This window comes from Simochromis diagramma, unplaced genomic scaffold (genome assembly GCF_900408965.1).
Source record: "Simochromis diagramma unplaced genomic scaffold, fSimDia1.1 OVJJ01000303.1, whole genome shotgun sequence".
Classification (NCBI taxonomy): domain Eukaryota; kingdom Metazoa; phylum Chordata; class Actinopteri; order Cichliformes; family Cichlidae; genus Simochromis; species Simochromis diagramma.
In genome coordinates, this window is record NW_024386791.1 from 520804 (window position 1) to 545662 (window position 24859).

Sequence of the window (24859 nt, forward strand, 5' to 3'; positions counted from 1 at the left end):
TGGTGGCCATTTAGAAGTCGGCCATCTTGGATACAACTTTTGTTTTTTTCAATAGGAAGAGGGCCATGTGACACATCAAACGTATTGGAAATGTCACGAGAAAAACAATGGTGTGCTTGGTTTCAACGTAACTTCATTCTTTCACGAGTTATTTACAAGTTTCTTATAAAATGTGTTCAATGTGCTGCCCATTGTGTTGGATTGTCAATGCAACCCTCTTCTCCCACTCCTCACACACTGATAGCAACGCCACAGGAGAAATGCCAGCACAGGCATCCAGTATCTGTAGTTTCAGGTGCTGCACATCTTGTATCTTCACACCATAGACAATTGCCTTCAGATGACCCCAAAGATAAAAGTCTAAGGGGGTCAGATCGGGAGACATGGGGCCATTCAACTGGCCAATCCACTTTCCAGGAAACTGTTCATCTAGGAATGCTCGGACCTGGCGCCCATAATGTGGTGGTGCACCATCTTGCTGGAAAAACTCAGGGAACGTGCCAGCTTCAGTGCATAAAGAGGGAAACACATCATCATGTAGCAATTTCAAATATCCAGTGGCCTTGAGGTTTCCATTGATGAAGAATGGACCCACTATCGTTGTACCCCACATACCACACCAAACCATCACTTTTGTTGGTCCAACAGTCTTGGAGGGATCCATCCAATGTGGCTTAGTGTCAGACCAATAGCGGTGGTTTTGTTTGTTAACTTCACCATTCACATAAAAGTTTGCCTCATCACTGAACAGAATCTTCTGCGTGAACTGAGGGTCCTGTTCCAATTTTTGTTTTGCCCATTCTGCAAATTCTGTGCGCCGCTCTGGGTCATCTTCTTTGAGATGCTGCAGTAACTGGAGTTTGTAAGGGTGCCATTTGTGCCATGGCTAATATCCGCGGAAGGGATGTTCGACTAATGCCACTCTCCAGTGACATGCGGCGAGTGCTACGCTGTGGGCTCTTGCTGAATGAAGCTAGGACAGCCACTGATGTTTCTTCATTAGTGACAGTTTTCTTGCGTCCACATTTTGGCAAATCCAACACTGAACCAGTTTCACGAAACTTAGCAAGCAGTTTGCTAACTGTAGCATGGGAGAAGGGTGGTCTCGTAGGGTGTCTTGCATTGAAATCTGCTGCAATGACCCAGTTACTGCGTTCACCAGATATCAACACAATTTCGATCCGCTCCTCACGTGTTAACCTCTTCGACATGTCAATGGCTGTGAACAAAGAGAAACTTGTAAATAACTCATAAAAGAAAAAAGTTACGTTGAAACCAAGCACACCATTGTTTTTCTTGTGACATTACCAATAAGTTTGATGTGTCACATGACCCTCTTCCTATTGAAAAAACAAAAGTTGTATCCAAGATGGCCGACTTCTAAATGGCCACCATGGTCACCAGCCATCTTGAGGAGTTTGCCCCCTCACATACTGTATACTAATGTGCCACAAACAGGACTTTAATATCACCAACCATTCCCATTTTATTACGGTGTATCCATATAAATGGCCCACCCTGTAGTTTGTGTTACTGCGTTTAGTCTTTGTGTGTAGAAAACTCTTACTTCACAGTCAGGTCACTTCAACAAACAGGCAATTGTTTTTCCATCAAATGTAGACCATTGTTTTTTCATTTGTTTATATGCCAGATCATCCATCAATCTTATTGACTCTCCTGGCTGAATTGTGATGAAGCTTTGGGAAGTAATGTAACTCACTCCATCAATTCAGCCTTTTCAAACAACCAATATGAGCGGGGAGGAGGTTTAGAGGGGGCATAATCGTTTGTCTATATGATGTCTTGCATCACAGATTATGAAATGTTATGACTAGACCTACAGGAACAATGTATTTCAGCCCTCTGTGGTACCATTTTCAAAATGATATAGATTGTTGGTGCTTTCATCAGAACGCAATGCCGTCTGGGGCCTTCTCTGGGGCATTTGCTAGGATTTTCTTGTTTCTCCAAATATGAAAAACATGTTGGGTTAATTCTTACACCATGACTGGCCGCCCATCCTAATACTTAGAATGTGTTTGGAATAAGAATTTTCCTGCACAGAGCTTCATTTTCCAAGAATTCCCTCAGTGTCACTGAAAGATGTAGAGGAGTTGAACTTATTTGAAAAGTAATGACGGTCACTGCAGGTAATGTGCACTTTATTCCAACGTTTACGGTGTTAGACCCAAAGCAATTCCCTAGTTTCCTGTTTTCAGAACTGACTTGTATATGGACTGATGGGGCTGTTTTTATGGGTTTATAAAATGCTGTTGAAGCTTTAGTGTGTTTGACGCTAAGCTTAGTTATAATTACTAACTTTAGTTTAAATGCACAGGCACCAAATTGCTTCTAGCTGAACTCTGGCATCGGCATGCAAACATGTTACCGCGCTGAAACACTGTCTTCCATTAGTCTCAGTAACTGCGTGTGGATGGATGCTTTTTGTTAAAGGGTTTGATTTTGGTTCAAAACTGAAATTACACCATCTACTGCCACAAAATGTTATTTCTGTATTTTCTGAATGCTTGCCAAGCAAACATTTTGAAGCTCAGTAACCCTGCTGGTGATAGATTCTCAATATCTAGTTGTGGTTGAAAAAGAGTTCCAAAATGAAAGTTGTGAGGACGTCGATCCTCCCAGCAGCTCCTGATGTTTCCACCTTTCATGTCATCGCTGATGAAGATTCATATGTTGCTTCTTTGTGTTTGTCAATTTATTTTTCCCTTCGTGTCATTGTCTTGTGTTACATTTCCCAACAGGTTTCCTGTGGTCAGAGTTGCCAGGAGAGTTTCTCTTGATATTCACCTTTTTCTCTCGTTCCACTGGTTTGTTAGGGAGTTAAAGCGCAGGACTGTCACTTTTCTTTAGACAAAGTTTAAAGTTTGTTAGATGAAGGGGTTTTTGTGTTGGGGGTGCTGTTGTGTTGTCTTTGGCTCTCCCAGAAGCCAATTTATGCATAGTTTCTGACATTATGGCAATAAATAATTTCCAAACGACCCAAACAGCCTCCTCAAGTTTCTCCATCTAGTATTCTGTTACTTTCCGTACCAACAGATCCATGTGGGGAATGTAACAATTTGCATCACAGGGTCAATAATTTGGGTAAGAGAGGTCACGTGTAAAGTTCACCATGCAACAAATGAAACAGAATTTAGATGCACATAAATGTAACTAGTGTAACGGTGTTGTTTCCATTTAAAAATGCTAGTTTGTATACATGCAGACGTTGCAGGGCCGTCAGCTCACTTTGAATTTCCTGTTCTCTTCAATATTTCTGAATTTGTTAAGCGACACTTTATTCTACATCAAAATGTCGACACCTGCCTGTTGTTTGTTTTTTCCGTCCATGCCATGACCAGGTTTGACCTTTGAACATTTGATGGAAATCAACAGACTGCCTGAATTTTCTGAATGAATGGTGAACGATTGGTGCAGAATTAGACATGGCTTTTGTCAAACCCAGACAGCGAGCTGATGAATTTTACAGTTACAGTTTCTTTTAATGGCAAAATGTTTCCAACTGTATACTAATTCCAGTTATTGACCCATTATTGGGTCAAAACCTCTGCTTGTTTCAAAAATACTTATTTAGGCTCCTCATCTGTATTTTGTTAGTATTAATTATAAGTTGTTAGCATAAACTAAACCAAAGTGGCAAAAATTCTTTTTTAATATTTCCTGGCTGCTAGTATCTTGGTCTAAACGTAGTTTGTGTTTAGGGATATAAACATAGTTTTTTACCATTTTTCAATCTCGTCATATGAGCCGTATCGTTTGAAGTGTTACAGAAGGTATTGTCTGACAGTCTTTTGCTTAATCAAAAAGGTGAATAATTTGAGATGGCTGCGTCTTTGATTTCTGTTGATATTTGCAGATAATGATACTGAACAGAAAGAGCGTTAAATTTGAGCTGCACTGCATTCAGTTTTCAGATGCTTGAAGGTTCTTCATCTACAAAGAAACAGAAAAAGCGTGAACTGTAACGTCTGTGCTTCTTTGATCTGGCTGACTGTTGTCATTTCTGTCCTCAAAGTTAGACTTTCTGGCACAACTGCCTGAACTTTTGTGCATCTCTGGTTTCGTAAGGTAGAAACACTGAACTGAAAGAAAAAATCCTTACACTAAGGTTTCACAATGTCAGGCAAAACCAATTAACCCAAAACTAGACCAGTAGAACGGGGTGCACAAATGGCACGTTGAGAAAAGAGGATTAAAATGTTCATTGTCTACGTAATTGCTCTGCTTGGCAAAATGTCAATGTTCTTCTCAACTCCAACAGACAAAATCTGGAATTGCTTTGCTGTACAATGAGGAGACCAACAATACCTATGATGTCTGCCTGAAATTGACCAAAGAGGTATTAACCATACAGAAGCTGGATGTGGTTTGCACGAGTGGAAGTGAATCCCAAGTAAATGTAAGTGCACCCGAGGCCTCCAGGCTCGCTTTTTGTAATTCATGCCGCATAACTCCAGCATACTTTTCAATGTTCACAATATCCTTTTGCCAATAAGAAACTCCCACTTTCTAAAGCACAGAACTGTTGTACTGCGAAGACAAGCGACCGGCGGTCTGGGCTTAAGCATCAAAGTAAGCAGATAAGTTTTGAGACTACAGTGGAAATGAAAGGCTTTGGGTGGCAGAGATGGCTGTTTGAGAAAGCTGTTTTGGCAGCAAATTTTACCACCCATACTCAGAAATGCACATCCTCATCTTTCTCTCCTGCTTTTCAGGGAGGTGCAGAGCACAACGTGCCAGTGGTTATTTCAAAGATTTTTAAAGATCAAGTAGGTAAGAAAGCATTTCATCTCACTACTTTAATGTGGCTTTGGAAATGGTTTTCAGTGCATCGTTGAGTTTCACGGTTCAAAGTGATTACAGACATAATAAAAATTATTATTATATTGGTACTTAAATTGACAAGATTTGTCTGTAAGATTTAAAAAAAGTCTTATAGTTTGATAGCATCCTTATTAAAAGACATTGTCACAGTAGAATACATAAATGAATAAATTAAAAAGAAGGCTTGAAAGATAAGACTGATGTTAACGCTGGAGGTCATGTTTAGCCTAGCTTAACACTAAAATTAAATCAAGTTAGCCAACATGTGTAATGTGTGACTTGAGCTGTTTTTACACATGCAGTGCTTTTGATGAACTTTTTTGTTTTTAGGAATTCACCAAAAGAGCTGCATGGGAAGAATGCAAATCCCTGAGTGTGTGTGATGTTGGGTTTTGCTTGTTCAGTTCAGACAATTCCCAGCCATAAACCACTCTGTAGATATTTCCCATAGTGCAAAGTGCCCAAAGTGGATTATTTCCTGCTGTGTGATCCATGTGAGGCAGGATAGTTGCGGAAAATACCCCAATCTGATTCTTAAAAAATTAGCTGCACAGCATGAGTTTGTAATGAGTTTTAATTTATCAGGACGCACTGCAGTGCGTATAAAGCCGTTTTCACATGTGAACGTCAGAGAAGTAAAACACAGACGCGAATAATCAGTTTGAAATCTGACACACAGAAAGTCATCTACAACACATTTAGGAAACGTTACAGAACATGTAAGAGACAACTGCACAGCTTTTTGATTGTATGCACAGTTTTTACATGGTGCATAGACTGTATATAAAAGATGGATGCATAACTTGTTCTTGAAGCTTCAAGCTGTTGTTTTGGCTGTTTTTGTTTGTTTGTTTGTTTGTTTTAAAAAGATGACAAAAAAGGTCAAATGCATTTCATGCCCATACAGTAGCACTTTGTCAATCACAAGGCAGCCATGCCTCCATCACACTGTATTTTCTAAACTACTCTAAATGGGACCATAACTTTTAAAGTGAATGCAGTGTTGTATTGAAGATGACTTGATGAGATAATGAACTTATTATGAATATGTTCACTGAGAAGCATGATCATTCTCCCCACAGAGTATAAAATCTGGCTTCTGTTTGTAAACAACCTCCAAGGTCGTGCAGGGGTCCGTTCTTCGTACCTCGCTAAGTAAGTTAGCTGGATTTGATTGTTGACGATTTCGCGTGATCTTGGATCGTTCGGTTCTCCCTAGCTCATCCGGGACTTGCTGTCATAGCAACAGATCCGTAAGCGTAAACCTGCTCGGGAGCAGGCTTACTTTATGTAAACAAGATTAGATCGCGGCGACTCAGGTATGTCCGCTTCATGTATACGAAAGCAACAGCCATATTTTACCACTGTTTTACCATAAATAAATAACATCAATGTAACTAAAGTTAATACAGTACTTGATCCTTTTATTGATTCCATACAGATACATACAGGTCATTTCCTAAAAAAAGGGAAATGTACTATTAATCATTCTATTTCATGTATTTGGTTATTTCAGATGTAATTCATATTTTAGAGTAGTAATAGTAAATTACTTCATGTAATCAAGATGAGAGACCACGGCTATAAAAGCGAAGGTGGATTTGGGAAGCCTGTCGCAGCCATGTCCTGTCCGTATACGCGAGCAGCCCATTGCGGAAGGTGCAAGATTGATAAGGAGAGTTTTCAGAATTCAGCGTATATTGCGGGATAGACAGGATCCTTTAGCTCAGCGCGACAGTGTGCTCATAGAGAGATATCGATTTTCCCGTGAGGGTATTATTCACTTAACCAACTTGTTGACGAGGGGGTGCAGGACCACCACCTGTCTTTTTTTGCTCTGCCCTTTTCTTGGTTGCTGTTTTAAACAAACAAACAGATTATTTCAGGGTCTCTTTTCAAGAGACTAAAAGCAATATAAGTGATAAATATTACCATTCTGTAGAATATTCTTATATTTCACTTTTACTTGTTCCCATGTTCTAGTGGGTCCTGTCGTGGCTCTAATGTGAAAGAGGATATAATGTAATATAATATAATAAATTTACCCTACCACCTACTGGTGTTGGCCAGAGGGGCCGATGGCGCGATATGGCAGCCTCGCTTCTGTCAGTCTGCCCCAGGGCAGCTGTGGCTACAACCGTAGCTTGCCTCCACCAGTGTGTGAATGTGAGAGTGAATGAATAGTGGCATTGTAAAGCGCTTTGGGTGCCTTGAAAAGCGCTATATAAATCCAATCCATTATTATTATTATTATTATTATTATTATTAAATTACTTACGAGTTTAATTTGTCAGCAACTTTCTGCCAGCCCTCCAGAGGCGGAGCCAGACATTTGAAACACCCGGGGCTTAGCCCAAAAGTACGGAAGAGGATTAGGGCCACTGGAAAAAAAAGAAACAATTCTGACTTTAATCTCAGAATTCTGAGATTAAAGTCAGAATTCTGACTTTAATCTCAGAATTCTGACTTTAAAGTCAGAATTCTTTCCTTTTTTTCCCCAGTGGCCCTAATCCTCTTCCGTACAAAAGGGTAGTATGCATGTGGGATTTTTTTTTTTTTTGTGGGGGGTTAGAAATGACTGAAAGATTAATAGGCTCTGTTTTGAGTTTTGTTCAAAAAAGAATGACTTCATATAGGGAAAAATATATATCACATATGCAGGACACCTTAAACTAGTTTTTTAATTAAGCAGCAAGGCAGAACAAAGTCGGGGCTGTATCAAGACACGTGGACTAAACCCCAATTCAACCAGACCCAGAACTGATCCAGAATTAAAACAGGACTACAACAGTAACCAAGACAGAACCAGAATCAGAACTAAATGATAGTAGCACTAAAAATCATCATAGACCTGCACTACACTTATTTTTTAATTCTACCAAAGTCCACTATTTAGATTGAGAAAAGTTTATATAATTATTTAGCCTTGTTGTGCAAACAAGCCTGCATACCTTAATAAATATAGAATTTGAAAAATAACAAACCTAAAAAGAAACACTAGGTACGAGATACATGAGGACCTGTGATACGGTGATACTTTTGGTAAACAACCATTTGACTAACATGTGTGTCTCACCTGCTCTTGTTCCATCTCTGTTCTGTCCTCGTTCTCCTCTCTCTCCCTCTCTGCTCCTCTCTCTCTCCCTCTTTGTGCTGACAATCAAGCCAAACACCAACATCATCAAATATACAGTTGAAACCAGATATTTACTCTTCAGATAAAAACACAAACACATGTTTTAATTGTAACATCAAATCAGACTAAATGTTTATTTTTTTTAGATTGATAAATATAAAAAACATATTTGTTAACTTTAAGAGTAAAGAGAGAAACTGTCTGTATTCCTTAATTGCAAATGGCACCAAATTGTATTCAAAATTGAGCCACACTTATGGAGCTCCACAGTTCTTTTCCTGGTGTTTTGGTTGACATCTCTTGATTTTCCCATGTCACAGAAACAGGCTCTGTGTTTTGCCTTATATGCATCCACAGCTGTGCCACCAGTTTACTCACATGGACTCTACTAACCTATCAGAAGCTTCTTCAGCTCAGAATGGAATCGTCTGGAGTTTCTTATTAATTAACAATAAACTTAGTGTACATGTACTCCTACATTTGATGAAAGTGATAAAAAACAGAAAGCTCTGTCTCTCTTTATTCTGACATTTAACTAATTCAAAATATATTTCAATATTTATCTAAAACAAAAGTTTACTCTAAATTGATGTTGTACAGTAAAAATGTTTTATGTTTTCTCCCTAAAGTGTATGTAAATATCTGGTTACAAATGTGAATATCCTGCTGTGTACTGAAATCCCTCTTGTTTTGCATAGAAATATACTGAACAACATACAAAGCATAATATATAAAATAACATTTACCTGAGTTTTTTCTTTGAAAGAAGCCTCTAATGTCCATTCTTATATTTCAGTACATAACTGAAACCGATTTAGTCGGGGAGGGTAAGAACTGAAAATATGAAATAAACACACGTAAGCTAAGACTCTCTAAAAAAAAAATAGCATTTGTTCGGCTTTTCATTTCGCCATTTGTTGATTCACTTGAAGAGCAAGTAACGTAATATTGGTCAAGTGATCAGTTTGATATCAATCTTTCGTGATACACCGTCATATTTACATTATTTGTACGGTATGAATGATTTGCTTTGGTACCTGCTCAAACTTAAGCTCTCCTTAGTATGGCTGGCTCCGTTTCTCCAACAGCGGACTCACAGGCAGCAGCTGCCCCGCCCCCTCGCTCAGTCGCTTAGTGTCTGAGCTCGGATCATACCAATATCAGGGGGGATTCACGCACAGTCATAAATTCCCACAGTGTGCACTATGTGCTTCGAATATTGTGTGTACTTTTTGTTTTATGCAGTTGTCAGCCAGGCATCTAACTATGAAAAAATTACACTCCAAAAGACCCCGGGCTTCTGACAAAACAACCCGGGCTTAAGCCCAGTAAGCCACCCCCACGCTCCGCCCCTGCAGCCCTCTCTCCTTGCTTTTGCAGCCTTTGCAGTGTTCCCTTGCGTTTTAATTAAACTCTGAAACTCCTGAAATCCCTCAATCAAGAGTTCTTGCTCTGCTGCCGAAAAATACCGAGCGCGCTCCTTCGACATTTTCGCCGACCAATCAAAGGGTTGCCGATCAATGTTGCTACTATCGATGCATAGCCCCTGTTAAGCCACCCAGTGATCTCACATTACTTCATCCAGCTATACTAGTCGTCAACAACAGGTGTGTTCGGAGAACCGGAATAGCGAGCTCAAAGTTGGCGCGATGATTTGATCCTGGATGTGTCATTTGATCTTGGATGTAGTAAGCGAGGTACGAAGAACGGACCCCAGATCTGAGGAGCCTCAGAACCAGCTTTGCTTCATTAGGACACTGCATCCAACGTTTTTATACAGTCTATGATAGGAGTGCATTAAGCCGTTTCAAAGTTTCCTGCAACTTTTTCCTGAATCTAAAAGTCTATCGTAGCCTCTGTTGTCATGTCAGATGAACCACCCTCCATGTGTCTGTAAGCGAAATAACAAAAACAGCTAAATTACTGGCTGATATGGACACAACTATTTCTTAACTGATGTTCCGGAACTGTGGCCTGCCGGGCTGCGATGGTAAAACACAGATGAGATGGTCACAGTTGCTGCATGTGTTTTTGTCTGGCTATAATGGTGTGAAAATGGAAATGGGACTGAAAATTTTATTTAGAAAGAGGTGAGAGGCAGAGCTGCCGATGCTTGCCGCCTCACCGTGCCGAGAAAGTGATTAGCAAATGTAAATAAATATTGGATTTTTGTTTTTGTTGTCAAGATTGTGGATTTTCGTGATTATTTTTTCTCTGTGTATTCAGTGACTTTTTTCCCCTCCCCCCCCCGTGATCAGGAAAAATGAAAGCTCTGCCGGAAACCCCGTTGTCCCCGTTCACTGCATCCAGCTGCACAAAACACCCCCTAAAAACCGCAAACATCTGCTCTCTGATTGCTTTAAAGGTTGTTAAAGTAAACTTGACATGATGGGTTTTTTCCTTTGGTTTCAATCGAATTCTCAGCAACTCTCAGAAAGAAAACATTTTTTATTTATGTGCGCCTGCTGCGAGGCACAAAGTAAAAGATGAACTGTTGTAATCTCTCACAACAGCTCATCAGTCCAATAGGGCAGTTAATTGATGATAAGTGAGCATGAAGTGCTGTGGAGAAGTAAACCATCGCCAGATTGGAAGAGTAATATGATCATGCTGTTAACTAGATGGAAAATACTTTAATCATGTCTGTCAGTTAAATTTTAAGAATTGATGACCTCCAAGTTTCCCTGCGTGAAGCCATATTAGAGCATCATGTGAGCGAATCATTTCCCGGTAATTTTTCTTTTTGCCCACGCGCTTCCTAATACTTTTTCTGATGCGAGAAAATCATGTCTTGATATCCCGAGGACGTTAAGAGCCCTTTTCACACAGCTTTACGAATCTTTTCACAACACAGCTCTCATTGTTTCCTCCTGTGCTGCTGCAAATGAGTTTATTTCCTGATTAGTTTCGAATTTCATGCCTTCCTGTGTTCTTTCTGTGAGCTGTAGGATGTTGTCTGAGATTAGACGGTTGGGGGGGGACACTGATTGCCATTTCCACCACATTACCGTGTATGAAATGAGCAATTATTTCATAATGTTTTCATTAACCTCTGACACTCGACGATTGACGCTCCGCAGCCGATCAGACGGGGAAGCTGTTCGTCGGGGACGCTGTGTTGCAGGTCAGTATCAGTTTCTGACTTATTTGCTTGGATGCTGGTTGGGGTCACGACCCAGCGGGGCGGCTCTTTGCATCTCAATTTCGCTCACATTTTAACGGTTATTAATTTGAAGTATGGTAGCTGAATCTTTTGAGCTATATGATGTTTTTCAAATGAATCATTCAGCATGTGATTTAAAAAACAAAACACATCATTGCTACAGGAATCACTCTATGTATGTGTTTCTATATTTAAAAAAATATCACCAATGAATAATAGCTGATGCTCCTTAGAGTGGTAGTCATTAGTGTCTAGTGTTTAGTAATGCTATTCATTTAATCTTTTTAATAAGTTAATTTGAATCCGTCTGGCAGCTTTATTGGATCTGCTGTTTATCTGGAATATCAAGTAGGTTCAACGGACAGCAAAGCAATATTACCATTCATATTGAAAATGATTACGAATAATAATATGAATAGAACTGCCACTGCTTCCATCTCTCACCACTGTTTCATATGTATTTACAGTGGCTTATTTGAAGTGTCACATTGTAGAATATTGCATCTGTTTGCCTGGATGGCAGGAGACGAAGCAAATTAGGGGCTGGTGCGTAAACTTTGGGAGTCATGGGGAGGCTCAGGTTGGAAGACTGTTTTTAGGGGAGAGAATCTGTGAAATGAGTTTAGATTAGATTTAAATATAAATAAATAAATGGGAAAAAAAAGCTGAATAAAAAGATATATATTTATATATATAAAGGTTGTTCCTCCAAATTGCAGCAGATTATGACAGACTTTCATAAACTTTAACACTGTGTCTCTGTGTCGTTTCCCGTCTTGTTGCAGTTTTTTGTATTTGTACTTACAGTTTTGCATTTTACTTTAAATATATTGATATTTGTAGGAATTCTGTTTGGTGATGATTGGTGTTTTTCTTTTTTTCCTGTCTTGGAGATAATTTCCATCTGCTTTTATTCTCTTTATAATGATTTAGCATCTTATTTGATCTTATTTTCACTTCATATTATTTTGCCTCTGTAGCTCAAGGCATTGTGTTTTGGGGTCAACTATACACTCACTGGCCACTTTGTTAGGTACACCTTTAGACGCTGAGAGAGAGAGAACACTCCTTGTTGAGGTCAGAGGAGAATGACAAGACTGCTTTAAGCTGATAGGAAGGTAACAGTAACTCAAACAAGCACTTGTTATAACCAAGCAGAAGATCACCTCAACATCAGTGCTCAACATCTCCAGCCTTGAAACAGATGGGCTACAGCAACAGAAGACCGCACTGGCAGTCCTCACTGGACTGGCTCACAAAAACTGGACAATAGATCTCTGGAAAAACATGAAAGCATGGATCCATCCTGCCTTGCATGAACGATTCAGGCTGATGCCAGTGAATGTACTCAAATGGACTCCAGTCACCAGATCTCGATCTAATCGAGCATCTGTGGATGTGCTGGTATGGGAGACTCGCATCATAAATACGGAGCTGTGTGATGCTGTCGTATCTATATGAACTAACATCGTACAAGTCCATATGCAATGAAGAACTGAGGTAGCTGTGAAGGCAAAATTGGGTTCTAACATGGTGTACCTAACAAAGTGGCTGGTGAATTTATGTTCTGTTAACTTGGCCTGAACTGGGACTTAGAGAGCTGAAAGTCACCGTAGCCTTGCAAAACATTTTCCTGTCATAACTCAAGAAAATCCCAAAACACATAATTAGTTTGGATTATGAAAATGTTCTTCATACATAAATATTAATCACTTTAGTGCAGGAGCTGTTATTCTGGACCTGGTAGGCCTGTCCAGAACTACACCGAGGTGACTAAACAGCACATCACCCTGCGAGTCATATTCTAGAGATGGAGGCCTGTGACACCTCTGACCCTGTTAGTGAGAGTACAAGTCCTTAATAGTCTTATGTTAAACTAAATGTTTGTGTTTCATCTCTCTGTTTGTTTCTTTAGGTCAATGGCATTAATGTGGAGCACTGTACTCACGAGGAAGTTGTGAGTATTTTTGTATTTGACTCTTGCAAAAAGCCAATACCCTGCTCCATCTGCCCATTACTCTTCCATCCTACCTCCAGGTGTAACACCAAATCCCGCTGTTTATCAACAGGGAGGTGCGCCTCAACAATCTGAGTTATCATCTTGGCAGGAGGCTGTTTTTCTTTTCGTTTACACTGTGACAAATTGAAAAGCCTGAAAAAGAGTCGATTATTATCAAAGCCTGCACAGGAAGTGAGGGTGCCAGTATGTGGTGTCCCCCCCCCTTTCTTCTACATTCACAATTTCTTTCTTTTCATTTTGATCAGTTTCCCTCTGAAACAGCATCTTCCTTTTGTTAAATATCCCCTCTGCTGTTTGCGACCATCCCTCCATCTCACCCACGCACACGCACGCTCTTCCTGTCTGCCATATCTTTTTCCTCGTGCAGCCTCATACAGCTGTTCTCTACATTCACCTCCAGAGCGTCAAAACATATAATGAGCAGTTTCTGTTCAGAACGAAATCCAGCACATTTAATAGCAGCCTGTCACACTGTCGGCGCTGAAAGATGCTTGGGCTCAAGTAAAAGGGCTAGCATATAATGCAGGAGAGGATGGCAGATATGCATCGAGGGCATGCATAAGTGACCTTGCGCTTTTCGTTCATGCGTCTCATTTGCTCGAATTTTTCATTTATTTCATCAGCTGCATGGAAGAAACAGATTTCATCGCATTAAACATATGTTTGCTGTGACTGCATCTCTGAGGACATATGTCACTTGCACATCAGATAATGAGACATTCAGAGCGTAATTACTTTGTCATGTCAGCTGTCACTTTGCCACCGCCTGTCACGAGCGAAAAGCCGGCCTTCGAAATCTGCCTTTTGATGATTCAAGTGGAACCACTTGAGCCAGGCTTTAACTTCTGATTTAATATTCCTCACTCATCTCCCACTACATTTCATTTGCTCAGGCAGCATACAGCTTGACATGAATGTGGCTTGTTTCATTTATATGAGATTAAGTTTTATCTCGCTGTATCACTCGCAATCTCTCCCTCTCGCTATCTGTATCAATCTCTCTCGCTCCCACCAGGTTCACCTCTTGCGTACTGCGGGAGATGAGGTCACCATCACTGTTCGCTACCTGCGAGAAGTTCCATCATTTCTAAAACTGCCTCTAGGTAAGCGCACGCTGATCGACGCCATTTAAACCGGCTATAAACTTTATTTCACTGAGCATTCTTAGCAAATGAGAAGCGAACCGCTTTTATGGAAAATTGTCTTTTTGCTCAACTCGGTGCTTTAAACCTGTTCGATAGACGAGCGTTCATTTCAGAGTAATAAATTGTCATGCTCGGTGGCCCGAGGCGAGCAGTAATGTCAGAAACACCCAGAGCTGCACTTACCTTCAGCAGCTTGAAAAGATGAAAACGGAGACACTAAAATCATCCAGGTGGAGCCGATAAAAGGTGTGGAGCGAAGGATGTAGGTGAGAGCGGTGAGAAAATGATGGCAAGGAAGAAAGCAACACAAACCAAGCCTCAAAGTAAAGTGTAAATTTGGCAATTTATTGGAACACTTTGCAATACTTTATCATATACTTAACATCAGAGTGAGGCGGGTGAGAAATGTCTGAAAACATGTTTGAGTTCTAACGTTTCATTTAAAAACAAAAACAAAAAAACAAAGCATTGCATAAATGTCATTTTAAATGTTTTCATGTTATTAATATGACATATGACTGGCAGCATTTTAGTTTCCCACCAAATTACAGTAAATTGTTATCTTAACTGCCTCCCGTTTGCTTCCATTTCTGGTACCAGTCAAAAAACACGTTTTTACACAGAAGTTTACTTTTGTTTTTTAGTGTGTCATAAGAAAATAAAGTAACAATACAGTAATTATAAATAGATGTTTTTCACATTTGAGGCCATCTCCTATGTTGTGCCCATGTAGATGGCTAATGAAGTGCTGGACAACAGAGCGAAGAAAAAATACAGGCCTGCAAAAGATTGGTTATTTTAGAATTTGTTTGCTTACTAACAGATTCACTGCGTAAAACAGGAGAAATATGTGGAAGCGTCAGAGCTCAACACTACAAAAGTAAGATTGTCTGTTGTATATCAGGACCGTGTAGCTGTGGTTTGATCTAATTTCAAGGTAGGTCTGTGGTGATGTCATTGCTGAAATTCAGAAAAGGCAATAAACAAACAAACAAAAACAGAAGGGCTGTTGGTGGTTGGATTTTGTAGCGCTGAAAACGGAGCCAGCAGGGATGGCAGGAGTCTGACACAAAAAGCATTTTTTCTTGACCTCAGCTTTAATTGATTAGTACACCAACTCAAATTTGATTGCCAGTTTCTCTGATAGTTTATTTGCTTTGCAAAAATCCCCAAACTGTGATAATTGGAAAGTTCAGATATAATTGGTTTGTTTTTTTGTTAGTTTTCTGTGCTAAAAATCTAAATAATCAAGTTTTGGATTGAAGGGGGGAAACAAAGATCCTGTGACCTTCGTTTGGGTTCAAGTGACATTTGATGAGCACTTTGTCTGATGTTTTGTAGAGAAAGGATTTTTAAAATCGCCTGTCCCATTGACAGTTTCACTTCAGTTTTCACAACAAGTAAACAACCCACCAACTGCCATCACATTTAAAATTCAAATACTGCTGCTCATGTTTTTACTCTCACTTTCTTAAAAAAAAAGGTAGTGATATTTTAGGGCATATGCTAATTCTCTTTCTTTCCCAGAATTGGATAAAAAGATTGATGCCACTCTGCAGGCTTTATACGCCAGACAAACAGCTGTTTCTGTTCGCTGTATATATTACGTGTTAAAGCACTTTATACCGTTGTTGCCGGTAGTTGGATTTTCTGATCTTTAGGCGAATTCAGGCTAGCTGTTTCAATCAGCTCTGCTGACTTATTGTTGGGGGTTTCAGGTGTGTTTACAAATGCAGATAATTTTAAAAAACTAATACATATCAGATGGTCGTCGGTGGTTTTGAGATGCAGATCATCTAGTTGAAGGACTGATGAGCTCATGCCATCTGTTTACAGTTCACAGAAATCTCTACTCGTCCAATCTGTGCTCAAGGTTGAGGTCACATTTGTTGTTTTATGGTCAATAAAATTTAAACAAGGAGTCTCGAACTCCAAGCCTTGAGGGCCGCTGTCCTGCAGGTTTTAGATGCATCCTTGTTCCAACACAGCTGATTTAAATGGCTAAATTGCCTCCTCAACATGTCTTGAAGTTCTCCAGAGGCCTGGTAATGAACTAATCACTTGGTTCAGGTATGTTGAATCAGGGTGATATCTAAAACCTGCAGGACAACGGCCCTCGAGGTCTGGAGTTCGAGACCCCTGATCTAAACTGTGATAGATCATGAGCCGGATGACCTACTACAGGTGTGCCCAACTCCAGTCATCGAGAGCTACTGTCCTGCAGATGAATGGCTTGCTATCATGCCTTTGCCAAACTTGATGGCACGCTGAAGAGGTAATCCAACCATTTGATTCAGCTGTGTTGGTGTAGGGATACATGTAAAAGCTGCAGGACAGTAGCTCTCGAGGACTGGACACCCCTGACCTACTATATCCTTTGACGGTCAGATTTTTGTGATTTATCTGTTAATCCTAAATTAGGCTAAACCTACCTAAGCTCTTGGTCCGTTTTAAAGGAAGGATAAGAAACTGGTACTGATTTTATCTCCTAACTCTTACAAATAAAGTTCTTTAAACTTATCTTTTACTGTAGTAAACACAGCTAATGCATCAATGTCACAGTCTGTAACTTCCTGCATTACATCTGGGCCTTTAGATGTTGACAGTTTTGTGTTTTCAGCGAACACTCACACTGCTGAGCCGCTAATGATTGTTCTGCTATGAATTAGCTGTAAGCAAAATGAATGAATGAACCCCATGCAATACAAATGATTTCAGTCCCCACAGTAAACACAACAATCACTTTGTACAATTTATCTAATTACGAAGAGCACACAGATGTAGAAAAATAATTAATACTAACAGGCACGCATGAATATTTATAGCTCGATAAATCGCCACATTCTCCGGAAATCAAAGTGTGAGCGCTTTGAGAAATCCAACCTTCGTATCGCGCGGGTGTGTTAACATTCATGGGAAGGCTGCAGTGCAGAGATGCTCAGGTTTTTAGCTGTAGGCTGTTTGGCCTGGTGAATTGTGGTTTTTGTTGTCTGAGAGTGAAAAGGTTCAAGTTGTATTCTCTTTAAGCCGGCCTTTGTTGTACCATGGCACAAATGACAGGCAGGAAAGGCCAGGAGCCGCTTGCCACACTTTACCGAGTGTGACCGAATCAGAAGGCAGTTCCTCCAACGCCAAGCTAATATCATATCAACGAGCAGCATTTGTCTCTTTTGGATTCTGCCTGTGATCTATGCTGCATGGCTAAAGGCAGGGCAGCAGAATAAAGTCAATAATAACCCTTATAATTTAAGACTACGAGCTGGGACATGCTGTTTGAGGTTTATGTGCAACTCATGACTCGCCTTTGTTTCCAGATGAATTCAAATATTGATAGAAAAGGTGAGAAGTTGGATTAAATCTTTAACAGTGATTCTTCAAAAGATTTTTGTAAACATGAATCATTCTGCTGTTTGTTTCAGGGTCTCCGGGGCCAGATCACAGTCGAGTATCCTCCCCGCTGTTCGACAGTGGTGTACATTTAAATGGAAATGGAAACAACACAGTAAGAAAGACCTTTTTGATGTTGCACATGAAAATGTGATTGGTTTGGGTTTGATCTCTTTCCTGCTTAGTGCCAGAGTCTTACCAGCTTCTTACAGGTAACTGATTCTTTCAAGCTACAGGTTTAAAACACTAAAGAAAATGAATTATCAGAGTAGTGCGGTGATTAACACTTGAAAGATGAGTGCTTTTGGATCTGTGCTTCTTTTGAGGTATCCCTTCAACTTTGGCTTACTTTAAACATAGGATGGTTACTGGTGTCAGACAAGCTGCCACACATGCCAGCTGAGAGCAGGAAACTGAGGCTCCATTTCACACGGGCTCAGCAAAATTGGGCAATAGAAGACTGGAAAAATGCTGCCTGGTCTGATGAGTCTCAATTTTTGCTGCGACATTCAGATGGTAGGGTCAGATTTTGGAGTAAGCAACATGAAAGGATGGACCCATCTTGCATTATCAGGCTGGTATTGGTGTAATGGTGTGGGGGGATATTTCTTGCAGCACTTATCTGGATATCATTTAAACGCCACAGCCCACTGAAGTAATGTTGTTGACCATGCTGCTAACTATCCTCACAGTGTACCCGTCTTCTGATGGGTGATCCCAGCTGGATAACGCACCATGTCATAAAGTTCACATCATCTGAAACTAGTTTCTTAAATATATCAGTGAGTTATCAAATGCACTCAAATGGCCTCTATAGTCACCAGATCTCCAATAGAGCGCCTTTGGGGTGTTACAGAACAGCGGCATGAAGAATTAAAGCTTTTCTGAAGTCAAAGGGGAGTCCGACCTGATATTACCAGTGTAACTAATAAAGTGGCCAGTGGGTGTAGCTTGTAATTTTCTATACCGCTGAGGCATTATGGCCATTAGCATTAGTAGCAGTTGAGACTATTAGCACTGCTAATATTGACATCTCCTCCCTGCTTCCTTCTGTTTGTGTACATTAGGGAAATCTGCATTGTTAGACTCTTTTCATCTCATCGAGACGTTGCCGGGATCACACCCAGCGATGGCCAACAGATAAATGTGTGCCGGAGCCATCTTGTTATTCCAATTAGAAAAATGAACATCTTGTGGATGTAACATTTTCATTTGATGGAGAAACGGTTTCTCAATATGCGACAGTAATGGAACCTTGATAGAAATTACACCTGAGCTTGTTTTCTGAAAAAGGTTAATCCCACATGCAATAACAAAACCCCAGTACGCCCACACGCTGTGGCTGATTTAGACCAGTTACAAAGGTCTGGCCGTGGGATGCTGGGATTTATGTGAGATCACCCAAGTGCATGCACATAACAACAATGAGAAAGGTGTAGGTTGTTAGTAACAGTGAGCAGCTATAGGTTATCTCAGCTTTGCAAGTGTTCGATACGCAATAATTTTTTTTAAAATTCATTCATAAAGCTCAGGAATAACAGGAGTTTTAATGAATACGAAGCCTCATAAAAGACTTCTGACCTTGTTTGCGGTTAGAGGAGCCTTATCTGCATTGATGTCTCTTTGGAGGCGTATAATGAAAACGCTTTAAGTCTTAGAATTTAAACCACTAATCCTTTTTTCTTTTTTTGTGGGCTTTTGCTGGTCAAGTAGGTAAAAAGATATCAACTAAATCATATCATGATGTATTCTTGGTGACTAATTACTTTAAAAATATTTTTGCAATAGAGGTTTTCAGAAATGTTGTTATAGTATCCAAGCAGGGGCAAATAAGACATGTAAATCTCAATATTTGTACATTTTCCTGCCATCCTGTGAATATTGTGAGGTAAATCCAGGTTCTAAATTCTTGTTTCATTTTGTTAGAGTTACAGGTTTTGACAGTGAAGCTTTTGGATACCACTTCTTTATTTTTCCATGAATCGGAAGATTCAGTCAACAGACAGAGAAGTCAATTTCTGACATGTTTCTGGAAATAAAATATTCCATCAGTCACTGAGTGATATATGAACGAGTCCTCGGTGTAAAGCTTTAGATTACATAGAGGAATCCAAGTGGAAAGTTTGTAAGTGCTACTGAAGTGGAGATTTGTGGCTCAGAATATTAGAGGAAAGGGCATTTTGAAGAAAACAGCTGTTTGAAGAGGTGCTTGGGAAGAGTGTGCACAATATTGATATTTAAAAATCTAAGATAAATTAAATTTAAAGTAAATGGGATGGTTTGCGAAATGTCTAACAAAGTGCAGACAAATCACACCAGAACGATTGTATTTGTTTGCGTTATTATTAATTCCTTGCTCTCTTCCACAGTGTCCTTTTTCCTTCCCCTCACCCCACAACATTAGATTGTGGCTCCGCCCTGAGCCTGGTTGTGCTGGAAGTTTCCTGTTAAAAGGGAGTTTTTCCTTCCCACATTCGCCAAGTGCTCGCTCATAGGGGCTCATCTGATTTTTGGGGTTTTCTTTGCATTATTGGAGGGTGTTTATCTGACAATATAAAGTGCCTTGAAGTGACTGTTGTCGTGATTTGGAGTTATATAAATAAAATAGAATTAAAGTCTGAAAAAAATGCATTAGTATGGAAGTACAGTAGCTGGAAATTGCAAGTTACCAGTGGATGGAGAAATTATCTTTTAATTCTTTTTTCCCCCTTTTGTCTCACTATTGGAGTACTCAACCCGTTACTTGATCTATTAACTGCCTCCGTTGAGCCTAGAATGGACAGCTAGTAGGAGAAGAATGGCACTGATATTAGAAAACAGACACAGGAGGAGATTTTCTAAAACCACGAAGCTTCCTTCAATGAGGGCCCGACCGATATACTGCTGGGCTGATGATATCAACCGATATAAGCAATTGGCCAGTTAAGTTGACACTTATGACTAATAAATGAAAATGAAATAAAAATGAATCAAACATATCCATTCAATCTGAGCAGAGTTGGACAGAGCAAACATGAGTAAATAACTACCTTTATAACTGTTAGGGGTCATTATTAGTCTGATGAACAACTCTATTGGAGTTGTTCTTTAGAAAGAAAAAATATATATACTGATTGCTTTATTGGAGTATCAGATTTTTAAATCCCAGTTTAACCTGTGGTTGAAACTCAAAGTTATAAAATAACTGCTTTTTAGGAAGCTTTGTTTCAACAACAGCAACAGGAGGAAACTCTGCTTCATTCAGCGACTATGAACTTATCACTCTAGCTAGCTCAGCAGGGCTGACCACTAGCATGGCAGCTGTTGCTCATACAAATCTCCTTTGACTTTGATGTGTTATTAAATGCGAAGTAATCCATAACATCCTCTGCACACATATGCTAGAATGGTGTTTTTTATTTTTTCCAGACTGCAGGTCCCAGATCTGAGAGTTGGCCCCTGGCAGAGGGAGGAGAATTAATTACCTCAGCTAGAGTCTCGCTGTTGCTTCCAACATTCATGTCAAAACAAAGATTTACTGGCTTCACTGATCAAGATTGTTTTAGCCTAAGAGTATTACCTGCAAAATCACCAAAACCTATTTGTTTTCATATTTTTAGGGGCAAATGTTGTATTAGCAGTTTAAAATATTGTGGAATTATATCACGTTAGTTTTGGTCATTTTTTTTAACCCCTACATATTGTGCCTGTGTATATATTTTTATGCTTAATCATAGGCTATGTTAAATCAAAAGTGGCTCTATTTTAATAGCTCTGTGGCAAAATAACAAAGTGTAATTTTCATTTCACAGCTGCAGAATCAGAGTGTGACTCTGCCCACAATAGCAACAGAGCCTGTTTGAGTTCATGAAGCAGATGAATCAATCTGCCATCACAGGGTAGGAAGGGTCAAAAGAAAACAGACCCAAGTCATTCATTTAGGTCTGTCATCCTACAAAGCTGTTATTCGCTCATTGAGCTTTCTTGGTCTTCAGTGGTAATGGCTGTGATTACAGTGTACTGCTGGGATGCCGGATTGGGAGACGTTTCAGTGTAGAAGCAGCTGACTTCACAGAGGGGTTACTTCAGTCTTACCAGAGGACAGCGTGATGCAGTTTGCTCATTACCTTCACTGACAACACTGGCTAACAAAAACATGTGTGCATCAGTGCATCAAAGAGAAAGTGTTTTAGAGTTCTCCTGGATAAACAAAACTATTTACCTAAAGATAATATTTTGGTTTTAAGCTAAATCCTCAGATAATTCCATATTAATACAGTCATTTATAATGGAAAGGGTCGCTTTAAAACAGTCTGGCTTGTCATTTCATATGCATTATTCAGAGTAATCATGAAGGACAGCAGGTGGTCATTTTAAGCTTTCATAGATTTAAAGTGTTTCCATTTAAAACTCTAGCAGGTGCTGGAGAAGCACACGTCTCTGGACGGTCTGTGGGCAATCTTACTATTTGCACAGAAAACCCTGACACATACCTGCCTATGCAAAAATAATTCTGGTACAAATCTGTAACAGATCAGCTGGCTCTGTATAAAGGGTCTTTACATAAAAATGTTTAGTTGTAAACCTGTCTGGCAACATGAGCAGTTTCCCGAGAACAGAGATAACATTTTTAAAAGCTGCAAAAATACAAAATGGAAAAAGAGGGCCTCTGGAGTGTTTTTGGTCACGTCAACGGAGATTGTGCTTGCCTCACAGAGGACTGTTATGTGAGTGGTTGTTTTTGTTCTTTGAGTAGGCCTAATTGTGTGTTGTGTTTCAGATTTTTTAGTGCAGTACAAGGCATGATTTCACTTTCATGTTCGCAGAATAATGATAGGAAGCCTCAAGATAGAGATTTAAGGAAAAGTAGGGCAGCACATAACTTAATGGCATGCAATGTCATTTGATTTTCTTTTTGGGGGGAAAATTAATTAACTTAGTAGCATCATATGAAATGGTTTGTAAAGGAAATGTTCTTTAAGCATGAGGTCGGCCTCAGATGAACTACACTACAAAGCAAATGCACACTCTGTCATGTGGTTTACATGACATTTTAACCTCTCCCAGTTCTGCTTAGACTTTACAAAACAGACCATTGACTAAAGCTGCTAAAGGTAATTTCTGTTTACAGGTGGTGGACAGCAAAACTGAGCTGAAAGTGCATACTAGACTTATTTAGTCAAATCCTCATATAGATTTCAGCGTTTTTTTCGGGGTGCCTCCGTCTCACCCTATTCCTAGCAACCTCTTTTGTCACACCACCCCATCTGCATGTCCTCCTTCGTTACATCCAGGAACTCAGTCATCTTCCTCTTTACCTCCTGACTCACAGCTCCATATTCGGCATCGTTTGTCCATTATATCCACTAGCCTTCTGCTGCACGTGTCCAAACACTCAACCTTGCCTATGTCTTCGACTTGAGCCGACTCCCTCATATACTAATTTCTACTCTTGTCCTCCAAAATGAATTACAGAAAAAAAAACAATCGAGGGGGCTACAGAAGTTATAGAAAAGATGCATCAATTTCAGAGCAATGCTATTGTGGAAAACGGTGTTCGTAGCATGGCCACAAAAACGGTCTAACCCACCACTGTGACATTAATTTTACATTCCACATCATGTTTCTGTCCAATGTCATGGCCAAGCTAAGAGTGTGTATTTTATTTTCCTTTATTATGACAACCTTGATGCTTGATGACATCCATCAACGAAAGAGCAGTCTTAGACATTTTGATAGTAAGAAAAAGGTATGAGCACAGTCACCATATGTTGTTTCAAAAGGGGACAATTTTCCAACAAAATTGATATTTTGTCACATAAACATTCCAAAGCACTAACAGGAAATGCTTTTGAGTTCCCCAGTTGTGAGAGAGGACTTTTATCTAGACTCACATTTTTCATTAACACTCAACAATCACACAGGGACAAAGTTAGAGACTGCAATTTCTTCACTGACAGCACACCCAATAAACCCGAATCCTGTGCAGCCACCAGGGGCACGGTGGGGTGAGGAGCATGCTGCTCCTATTTTCTTGTCAGAAAAGACATTGCCTTTATTTGAGTTCATATTGCTCTTTACTTTTACATGAAATGGCTGCATTCTGCTGAATTCACTGTCAAAACTCAGCCTGGAAATGTGGGAAAAGTTAAAATCGTGAAGCCAAGTTGAGGGAAAGTTGGTACACAAACAAATTCCTTACAGAGGAACTGCAATAATACATGGCAATGATGAACACCAGCTCATTCTCCTTGTGGAATGATGTCACGTACGAGTCCATTATTTGTTTTAACAACAAAAACTTACCTTTTAATTTAAAAAAAACAACAAAAAACAACTACACAATTTGGCTTCAGCTGAAACTGATTTACAAGACTCTTTTTCAGTGCCTTGCTTCCAGCATTGTGCAGCAGTGCTGAGTCACTGATGCACATAATAATGCCCTAAGCTACATTTTCTAGGATTGCTGTTTTATGGTTGGTGGTTCAGCCAATTCTCCATCAGTCCATCAGACTGAGTAAAATCAGCTCTTAGATTATTTTGAGACTAATTTTACTTGCTTTATGGAATCCCCCTCATCGTTTCTTTATTTATCTATTACCCCTCAGCCGGCCAGCATGGACAACCAGTTTTGTCAGTTGGAAGGATAACTTGAATGAGGTGATGTAGGATTATCAAATTGAGACTTTGTGCATCTACTCAGAGACTGAGGGGTAGCACTGGTGGCCGCCAGTATTTTATTAAATGATCTTGAGCAATAGTTTTCCAGGATTTCTGAAGAACTGTCTTTGGTCATTGACTGCTTTTACACACATTTATAGTCCAGTCCTTGTACCTTACAATTTCCAGACAAATGTGGTTTGTTAAGCAACTTACCACTGAACTATTAATCATTCAAGCTGAAAAAAACCACCCAACTCAGGGGACGAATCAGTAGTTTGTCTCTGAATGATGGAGAACTTGGCAAAGAACCACCTTTAAATTTTATCTTCAAGCGCTGTGTTATTACCGACCTGTCAGTAAAACAGTTTTTTTTTACCACTTCTTTAATTCAATCTATGAAAAATGCTAAAGATAATGGTCTGAAAGGCATAAATTATTATTTCTGCACCAAGAAGGTCAATCCCAAAAAGCTATTGGCCAAAAACTTGGCATATCTAAGGATCGCATGTGTCCTTGAGAAC

General features: G+C 39.7%; 1 protein-coding gene across 3 annotated transcripts in view; it reads left to right on the top strand.

Annotated features, from left to right (window-relative positions):
- The window catches only part of sntg2 (syntrophin, gamma 2), a 109992-nt gene that overhangs the window by 31475 nt on the left and 53658 nt on the right, over window positions 1-24859 (top strand). Inside the window, exons 2-8 of one of the 3 annotated variants that reach the window (XM_040023623.1) lie at window positions 4283-4420; window positions 4537-4593; window positions 4737-4794; window positions 11062-11105; window positions 13060-13101; window positions 14180-14267; window positions 17729-17811. In XM_040023623.1, the coding sequence (XP_039879557.1) occupies window positions 4283-4420; window positions 4537-4593; window positions 4737-4794; window positions 11062-11105; window positions 13060-13101; window positions 14180-14267; window positions 17729-17811 (510 nt within the window). Of the gene's footprint in view, window positions 1-4237; window positions 4421-4536; window positions 4795-11061; window positions 11106-13059; window positions 13102-14179; window positions 14268-17728; window positions 17812-24859 lie in introns of those variants that run through there. The other 2 variants (XM_040023622.1, XM_040023624.1) reach the window with 2 other exon arrangements.